Raw genomic sequence first — 10,406 nt, forward strand, 5'->3', positions numbered from 1 at the left:
GAGTTCTCACCTGTCGATGCGATCCCTTAGCTTCAACAACAACTTTTCGTTGTCCTTCTCTGCAACTCTAACGAGTCTCTCCAGCAATGTCTTCCTCTCCTGCACCCCAAGGCTCTGGATGTCGATTTCTTTGTGCTCTCCCTCGGCTAGAGTCAGCATGCCCCTCCTCGGTCGGTCGTAGGTCGGCAGTTTCTCGAGAGCAGCCACTTCAGGGCCGCCTCATCATCTTCTTCCTGCGAAGACCGTGAAAAGATGTCGTCTCGACTCCTCCAAATCGAATTGTTCCGCCGCAAACTCCCGGCTCTGAATGCATCACCGGCATCCAGTGAAGCCATCTCCTTCCAGCCAGCCAGAAAAGAAAAACCGAGACCGGAAGAAAGAATGAAAGAGAGGAGCTTCTAAAGGGATGGGAGGGATTTCATAATTTCCAGATTGATGGGATTGATAAGTGATGAACAGCCAGCTAGATACAACTGGCTGTCGTGCAAAGATATCAAAATATTTGAAGAAACACGTCGAGCTTTAATTTTCTCCTGTCTCTTTTTAGTATCATGCCATACATTACTCTGAAAGCATAAATGGACCGGGCCTCTTTTAAGCAATCTGTGACCAACAGTCAATTGTGCCTGTATAAATTCTTTGCTTCTTTGAGTTCGGAGCAGCCATCATTCTACTGATTTATGGCAGTCCACCGAGTCTGCAGCTTACCCCAAGTAGCTCAATTGTACTAAAAACGAGACCATTGCCTTATTAATGCTCAATGGTTTCATGGCCTTATTATCCCAAGTAGTTCAAACACATCATGAATGTTGCACTGATCAGCGATCGCGTGTAGCAGAGATGGAAGACATGCCCTTATTTTTTAGCTAAAATAATGGCTCTTTTTTCGTGTCCAATGGCTGTCACCGCCCAATTTATCATTGTCATTGGTAGTGAATATGCATCAGGAAAATATGCCCTTACTTTTTAGCTAAAATAACGACTCTTTCTTCGTGCCCAATGGCTGGCACTGCCCATTTTATCATAGACACTGGTGTTTAATATGTATCATTAAGTATTTGAAATTCTCCATTTTTAGTTATGTAAACGGAAAGAAGAAAATGCTATATAAGGACCATGTCGAATTGCGTGTCATATTTTGCCTTCTTCGTGCCCCTAATTTGTCTTGGCCTAGATGTGCCAGTGATTACCAGGAAGTATTTGCTCCGACAGTATTCAAGTCATCCCAAGATTAAAAAACCCAAAGAAATAACCACCCCACAAATCGGGAGTTAGAGTTGGAGACCAAGAAAAAGAGAACAGAGACATGTTTAACTTAGAGTAGGAGATGGGAAAAAAAGATAGAGCCCTAATCGACCCAAATAGACCCTCACATCCTTTTTCACCTCACTGACGACAGATTTTTTTCAATTATCATAGTTAGACCACCATTGGTTCTTTCTCTTTCTCCTCTTAACTTCTGACAATCTTGGCTCACGGTGCTCACCAGAGATTTCAGTTGAGCACGCCGGAGTTTTAGATTTTAAGAGGGATTGTCGAAATTATTTAGACTTACAATTCGATTTTGCTTATAAGGTAAGTAATGATCTCTTTTCTTAAATTTTTTCATTTATATAATATTATTTTTATATCAAAGAAGTTGTTAATCGATGTATATATGATTTATGAATTTTATAAGATGGTGTTTTGAATAAAAAATAGATATATTTTTTTGGACTATTATTATATTATTCACTGATATTACATTATATATGTACATTTTGATTGGATTATGATATATATGTATTTTGAGCTTTGACATGTATCAAATTTGAACTTTCATCCTAACTATATTCTAGACCTTGCCAATTTAGGATTATGCATTGGCACTTAGATTATTATTGAGCTCATTGATTTCACTCTTGGTCCCGCCACATATTATAAATGTGGTATTTTAGTCTACCATGCAGAGTATAAGTATAGTATTTTGGGCTACTCCGTAAGGTATAAGTGTGGTTCTGCTTCTAGCCTAACTATAAGGTATAAATATGGCCATAGTTAAAGACTGTTGAGTTGAATGTGATTTATTTTGAATCGGATTTATGATTATGTATATAAATATTTTAAAGATATGAATTTTAATAAATTTGTGTTTTGAAACAGTTATGTCTTTATATTGCTTCGTGATAATTTTTGTTTTACTATTGTATCTTATGTCATTATATGAATTATCTAGCTAGGGTATTCATTACTTACCAGGCTGACAGGCTGTCTAACTCATTATACAATTTCTTATTATTTTTACAGATTCGAAAGAATGAACTTGACAGTCTTGACTTGGAGATTTACCATATAAAGGTGATTAGATGCCAAATTTGACATCTCTAATTTAGACTAGAGTTTAACTAGTATTTAATATAAAACCTTTTAAATATTATTGGCTCTGTGAGATATTAAAATTAGATTCTAGTTATATAAATTAAAGTTTGGACATTGCTTATTTAAATTTATTCCGTTGCTTGTTTATGATATCATGATGAGATGCCTTATATGCTTGTGGAGAAAGTTTTCTATGAATATGTGACGGTTTTAACGACCTTTATATCGTAATCTCTGATCAGGGGTGAAATAGGTATTCTTTGTCTCTTCATTTTCATCGTCTTCTTATTTCAAAGATTTTTATGTGCTTTATGATAACGGTCTGGTACGGGCCAGTCCAAGAGCAAACTTTTATATTTTACTTTCGCAATGCAATCAGGGGTAGCTTTGATTCTTCTAAGTATTAGTTTAGTTTCTCCAAAATTGTCTCTCGTCTCTATTCATTTACCTCTTCTTCTTTCCAACTCTCCAATACAAACAGTGTAATCATGTTTGAAAACAGTAGTTCTAGATGCTTGTTATATATCTTTTGTAAGTTTAAAAGTTTTCTTTGGCGACTCCATTGTCTGATATTAATTGTATCAACATAGTAATTCTGGTGGTGTAGTACCAGCAGGCATGCTTAACAAACTTGGTTTCTGTAGGTGAGCCCAAGTTACAGTCTGCTATTGAAGGAACAGGATCTCTTTACTCATGCAAGCAATATGTGCCCATAAATCCTCATGCAGATCCATTTTGGAATTGTTAATAAAAAGCAATTCAGTAGCTTGCAAATGTGTATTTAATCAAAATGAGGAAGCCCTGCGAGATATTGAAGGTAATATGGATCGAACCTAGGTTTACCTATGTGGAGTCTTTCGGTATTCAAGCAGGGTGATTAAGATGATTCTCATGCCAACATGGCCACAGTTTATTCCTCGTATAATTACATTATAGACGATACTTCTAATCAAAGTACAAAGTGAATACAATAATTCCTACAAGAGATATCATTATTGATCTAGAAGAGTTGGTTCTTGGCATCCCAAGTTTTCCTGACATTTGACTGAAATTTTTTTCCTTCTGTTTTTTTTTGGCCATCATTTCATCCATGCCTCTATGGCAGCTCACCGCCACTCGTTTTCCTGTTATTATTTATGAATACCACATCGTAGCATGACCACTTTTATTAGCATAACAAAGAATTCAAATACCCCTTAATTAGTAGTAGCAGTTTTGGGAAACATAATACATGTCAGGCACATAGGTGTTTTAGCTCAGTGCACATAGCCTTGACTCCCATCTCCACTCTATAAGATTATTTCTTCTCCACCACAAATAGACCAATTCTTTTCAAGTACTGGCATTGAAGTATTAATAGCTACGAACAGCCACTTATCCAATATAAACAAAATAGCTTGGTCCTACAGCTTTCAGAATTGTCTGCAGTGTAACAGTTTCTGGTGCCAATTGCGAAAAATAAAATCGGCAGAACAGGCACAGTGGATTAAAATCAGCTTCCAATTCCTTAAAACCAGCCTACTTGGCATCAGGGAAAATACAATAGAACAAAGCAGTCATCCATGATCATTTACCAAGTGTCTGATCACTCTGGAGATCAACCCAATATTTCTCCTAACATGGTGATCTAAATAACACCACGCCCGCCAAAACGAAAGCAATCTCATGCCCCCTACAGATGTTAGAAATCAACTAATCTTTCATCCAACAGCTTAAACATAAAACAGAAGATCCTTCCCTGCCTAAATAACTTCACTGAATCGCGAACGATTCGCCTGCCGAAAAGGAGTAGTCTGCCCTAATATCAGGAACCAGTTAGTCAGTTCAATCGAACAGAATTCAAAGTGCAGACACTCTAGGAACCACCACCGGGAACTTGTCGATCTCATTAATCCAGGGGTTCTTCTCCTTTGCAGGATTTACAGTCCTGAGAGCCTTCCAGACCGCACTGTTACACTTGAATCCAGATCCAAATGCAATTTGCCATATCCTATCCCTCCTCCTAATCCTTCCTTTAGCCTCTGCATAAGCCAATTCGTACCAAAGAGAGCTGCTTGATGTGTTCCCGAACCGGTAGAGCGTCATCCTCGATGGCTCCATATGCCACTCGGACAGCTGCAGGTTTTTCTCCAACTCATCCAAAACAGCTCTTCCACCGGCATGAATGCAGAAATGCTCGAAGGCCAGCTTAAAGTCAGGGATGTATGGCTTGATCTTCATCTTGAAAAGCTTCCTCCCCACCAATGTAGCAAAGAACAGCAACTGTTCGGACATTGGCAACACAAGAGGGCCCAGCGTGGTGATGTTAGTCTTCAGAGCATCACCAGCTACCCCCATGAGATCTTTTGATAGAAGAACACCGACTTTCCCGTCGGTATCCTCCTGCTGGGTGACGCAGCCAAAGCACCTGTCATCCGCACCTTTATGGGTTCGAACAGTATGGATCAGCTGATACTTGGAGCGCCACCGATCGGACCTCTTGTTTGATAGAAAGATCGCAGCCCCGCCCATTCGAAACAAGCAATTGGAAACGAGCATGGACCGGTTATTGCCGAAGTACCAATTCAAGGTGATGCTCTCCATGCTGACAACGACAGCATAGGTGTTGGGGCAAACCTGAAGAAGATCTTTTGCAAGAGCTATAGAGAGTAGGCCAGCGCTGCAACCCATTCCACCAAGATTAAAGCTAACGATGTTACCCCGAAGCTTGTAATGGTTCACAACCATGGCGGAAAGAGATGGGGTAGGATTGAACAAGCTGCAATTCACTATCAGAATCCCTATGTCCTTGGGCTTCACATTAGTCTTAGCAAAGAGCTCGTCGAGGGCTCCAAACATCACGGCCTCGGCTTCCTTTCTGGCCTCTGCCATTGAAGGATCGGGAGGACTGCTGAGGAGAGCATCAGGAAGGTACGTGGAGTCGCCAAGGCCCGACCTTTCAAGGATCTTACGCTGGAATTCTATGCTCTCCTCGGTGAAGGTGCCCAGAGACTGAGACAGTTGCAAGAAGGTTTCCCGGGTGCATTTCCGGGCTTCCTCGGGCTTGTAGCAGGAGAAGTCAACGAGGTACACCGATCGTGGCCGGGTGAGGAAGTAGAGGGTGGAGAGGAAGACAAGGAGCGCGGAACAAACAATCGCGGATATGAGGTTGAAGCGGAGGTGCTCCCAGAGGGCATGAAGGTCTTGGACAGAGAACGTAGACAGGTGGGCAGCGATAAGGAGGAGGAAGGGCAAGAGGAACAGGTACATGCCATGGGTGATGACATAGTGGTAACCGAGCTTAACATACTTGAGTTTGATAGATTTCTTGAAGTCAGGGAGCTTGTACGAGGATTGTTGGAGCAATGGCGTGTCGTCTCTTGGTCCGGAAGGGGATTTAGCCATGCCTATTTGTTGATTATAAGAGCAGCGATCCGAATATTAGGACGAGGTTTGCGAGCAAAACGGCCCAAGGGGATGGATTGAGCTTGGCAAATGATGGAGGAAAATTTGGAAGATATAAGAGAGCACGGAGCCTGCACAGAGGCAAAAACGAGGAGTATATGATCAGAAGTTCAGAACAGTAATTACAATTGATGATTTCTTCTTGTTTTTTGAAAGAAACATGGAAAGCCCCATCACCTTTTCATAAATAATTCATGATTTTATTGACATTTTTTTATATTCTCTCTTTCTCCTTCGAATCCATGAAAACAAGACATAGCACTTTGACATTCAATCCCAAAATTAGATTTCTTTTTTAATTCAAGATGCAAAAAATTTAAAATTAACAGCAGAATTTATTCATTAAAAAAAGCAGAATTCACAATTAAAAAAAAAAGAAGACAAAACGAAGGACAACTAGAACCCGTTTTATTTATGGAAAGATGAAATTTCGAGAACCAAGATGGCAGCAAAATCCAGACTTGGAAGAAGATTTAATGGGCATCGAGCGGATTTCAGAGGAAGCAAAAAAGGCTAATGTCGAACGACATCCAGAAAAAATCACCCAACAATCAATCTAAATGATCGAGATGCGACCTATAGAGATGAGACGAGATGAAACAGTCCGAGAATCGGAACACACCTGCATTCAAAAAAATTAAAGCACAAAATGCAATTTTGATGGCACTTCAGAGAGAAATACTGACCTCTGATTCCAAATGAGGTCGAAGAACGGTCTGAAGACGCCTGAAGTAGCCCACCCAGAATTAGGGAAAGGAAGGCAGAGAGGGAAAGAGAGGAGGGGGGGGCTTTTTATTTCTTGCGATCCTTCCTGCCCCTTTCGGAACCTCGAGGGAGTCTTTTTATTTAGGGAATGTCGAAAAATTAAATGGAAAGATATTTCTATTTTATTATCATTATTATTATTATTTTATTTGGGGCTGGGAGCGGCGGGAAAAGCGTGGGGGCGACCGGCAGTGCGAACGGCCCGCATGTCGTTTTGAATGCCGATTCTTAGTGCCTCCTACATGGATCCGTCCGCATATTGCACGTCAAGAGGGTAAATTTAGGACTCATTTGGCTCGCATAAAAACTTTTACCTTACTCAAATATATTTTCTACAAAATTAATATATAGATACATAATATCTAAAAAAATAATTTTTATGTATTTGGTTGACTATTTAAAAAAAATATAGAAATCATACTTTTCAATATTATTTATGTTTAATTAAGCAGCTTTATATATATATATTATATTATTAAATATAATATTCTCGTTTACAATATTTAGATCATCAATATCGGCAGTATCAACAACAGAAAAAGAATGCTAAGATATTGATATCTCTATCAGAGCTTCGTTACCCAACTAAGTTTACCAACCAGAAATGCTTAAATTAGGAGAGAAATTATTATCGATGCCTTCATAGCTACTTTTTCTCATAATTATTTTTAAAATAATTAATTAATAATAGAGCATTTTTAGTTTGTAGTGGAACTAGTCATACATGATGGTTGCACATATTCCAAAATATTTAAAGAGATTAAATTTTATCCATTTTAACATGATCTTTTGAGGTACTTTTACAAAAATAAAAATTACTGCGATTCCAACCCATAAACAAAGTAAATTGTCCGTACCTTGTAAAAATTTTTCTTTATCACACAATATTGAAAAGATTATATATATATATAATCTTCAATCAATATAAACTATTTTTTTTATTTGTTAACCACAAATCCCTCCTCCTTCTCCCATAAGTCAAACGAATCAGAAAAAACTATCGATCAGAATAACAAATAAGGATATAAGCCAGTCATCAATATCACTTATTGACTAATCCATGATCTTCGCATTCTTGGTTAGCGGGTGATTGGCAGCAGTACTCCAAATTTAAGAACACTGCTTCAGTTTTTAAAAGTTGATGACTCCTGTTACGTCATACCCATGCAAATATACGATACGACTAATGACTAAAACATATCAGTTACGTAGAATTAACCATATAACTTAGTATCTTTACCTTAAAATAAAATAAAATAAAATAAAAAAACTCAGGAAAGCATGGATGGCCTCAAAGAGCTCATCAGCGGATGGCAGCACACCGTGCAAAGAAATATAAATATTTTCAAATTACTTTTGTGGCATGACACATATTGTTGGATTTATAATGATTAAATATTTTAATTTTTCACCATCCATTGGTGGTACAGCTGGTTGGTATGTGGGATAGTTCTCACAAGGATTTTTGTGTCACCCTTTCTTCCTGCACGAACGTAAAAGCAGCATTTTTGTGTCACCCTTTCTTCTTGCACGAACGTAAAAGCATTTGCTGCTTTTACGACCGTGCAAAAGGGGGCTGCACAAACGTAAAAGCAAGTGCTTTTACGACCGTGCAAGAGGGGGGTGCGTTCTTGAGGGGCGCGTGCTTTTACGACCGTGCAAAAGGGCGTGTTCGCGAAGGATCGCGACCGCGAGAACGCGTCCACGCGAAGGATCGCGACCGCGAGAACGCGTCCACATGAAGAGTTGCGCCCCACAGAAATAAGTCCCGTATAGGTCTATAAATAGACGATCTCTACAGATTAGAAAGATAATTCTTCAGACAAAAAGCAAAGAATTCTAAATTCTTTTCCTTTCTCTACTCTCTTCCTACCAGTTAAAATATTTCTTCCAAATTCTTTTTAAACGGGCTTGCTGCATATTGATTCTGGGTTCGAAGCCTTCTTTGATATGTACAAATCATCGAGGTTGAAGGAACGAGAGGCTGTTGTATCTCAGGAGTAGAACGCCATCCAAGCCTAGTGCACTGTAAGGCGGCGAAATCTACTTCAAGGAAAGTGACCAACATACCACGCCTCAGCATCTCGGGTTCCATTTTTCCTACTTTTACTTTTAATTTTTTATTTTAGCCTATTACTGCCTATTATTTATTGAAGTAGAATAGTTTAGTTTTATTTCTGCTTCAAACATTATATGCAACAATCTTGAAGTAGATTTTCGTACGTATAATAGGCTAGTAATTAGAGTTACCCCAATGGCCAATGCAAGTGACCCGGTTCCTCCTGAAAAGTTTAATGGAACTAATTTTAAGCGTTGGAGAGAGAAAATGAAAATCTTCTTAACCACGCTTGGATTATTTTCCATAATTTTTGACTCTCCTCCAAATGAGGATGAGAATGAACCGGCTAGGACTTGTAATTTAGAGGAATTTAAGAAGAAAGACTACCTGTGTAGGGGTAGGATTTTGTCCTATCTTTCTGATCCCCTTTTTGATGTTTATTGCACTCTGAAAACCTCTAAGGAGATTTGGGATGATCTTAATAAAAAATATGGTATCCAAGATGCCGGAATGGATAAGTATACTGCTAGTCAATTCCTGTCTTATAAGATGGTAGACACCAAGCCCATAGTTGACCAAGCTCATGAGCTAACTGTGATTTATCATGAATTAGGCTTAAGGGGAATGGGTATAACTGAAAGCCTTCAAGTTGCTTGTACCATTGACAAGCTTCCACCTTCTTGGAAAGATTTTGGGTTGTCCCTAAAATATAAGACCGAAGAAATGAGCATGAAAACCCTACTATCTGCCATTAGGATCCAAGAGCAACATCTTGAGAAAGACAATGAGCAAATCATGAACCCTGAGTTTCTAACTAAGGTGAACTTTGTAGAAGGCCAGAATAAAATCTATAGGTTCAAAAACTCCAAATTTGAAAAGGGTGGACCTAAGAACAAAGGAAAATCCATGAAGCCAAAATACCAGATTAATAAGAATGATCGGAGGCCGATTTGCTACAATTGTGGAAAATCCGGTCATATGGCAAGAGTATGCCGGATGAAGAAGAAGAAGTATCAGAACTATGAACATGCACCTTCTCAACCTGCCAATCCACAAACTCTTAGCGGCTTTTCATTTATCAATCTAATTGATTATTTGTGATTCCTAATCACATTCAACCATTGGATCGGTCAATACTTCTAATGTGTGTGACCCCATAGGTTCTATTCTGACTGGTAGTGAGATATATTATGATCTCTATCACAATATCATTGAAAACTCCTTTCAATGGGTTGAAACAATTCCAACTCAACTCACCAGGGATTATCGACCATTGAGATGATCCCTGTGAGTCTCACCATCCACCAGTGACACCTAGCAGTATGTAGTGGCCACCCAGCAGAATAGAATGATGAACCTCTAGGTGCAGCAATCGTATGATACAGTCCTTCTATCGTGGATCCCTACAGATCGGAGGTCATGGAAAACTCGTCAAACCTCGTCGTCTGTCATATGTCTAGATTTATTTGACTTGAGTTCGATAGTAAAAAACTCTTTCTCCACTTTATATTTCTGCCCTGGCCAAGGTCTTTGAACTCAGTCTAACAAATCACATAGGATCACTCCTCTTCTATCAAGGTCGATAGATTCCATGTAAGTGCATACCCTACTCCTACAGTGAACTTACTGCAGCCAATCTACACTACAAGGACCCATATGGCTAGAGACCATGTATACGTGTAGTTAAACTACAATAACCTCACTGTGAGTAGCCGAAGCACCGCAGGTCAAAGGACCAGTCATACTACTGCAACATCAAGCAAGTCACTGACGAGTGGAT

General features: G+C 39.2%; 1 protein-coding gene across 1 annotated transcript; it reads right to left on the minus strand.

The window, feature by feature from the left end:
* Positions 1–3,532: 3,532 nt before the first annotated feature.
* On the minus strand, positions 3,533–6,630 carry LOC103711887 (3-ketoacyl-CoA synthase 11-like). Its single transcript, XM_008798204.4, has 2 exons — positions 6,489–6,630; positions 3,533–5,873 (listed from the first exon to the last, which is right to left on the minus strand). The coding sequence occupies exon 2, from the start codon at positions 5,740–5,742 to the stop codon at positions 4,198–4,200; it is 1,545 nt and encodes a 514-aa protein (XP_008796426.1). The 5' UTR covers positions 5,743–5,873; positions 6,489–6,630; the 3' UTR covers positions 3,533–4,197.
* Positions 6,631–10,406: the final 3,776 nt, after the last annotated feature.

Source organism: Phoenix dactylifera, unplaced genomic scaffold (genome assembly GCF_009389715.1).
Source record: "Phoenix dactylifera cultivar Barhee BC4 unplaced genomic scaffold, palm_55x_up_171113_PBpolish2nd_filt_p 000454F, whole genome shotgun sequence".
In the NCBI taxonomy this organism is placed as follows: domain Eukaryota; kingdom Viridiplantae; phylum Streptophyta; class Magnoliopsida; order Arecales; family Arecaceae; genus Phoenix; species Phoenix dactylifera.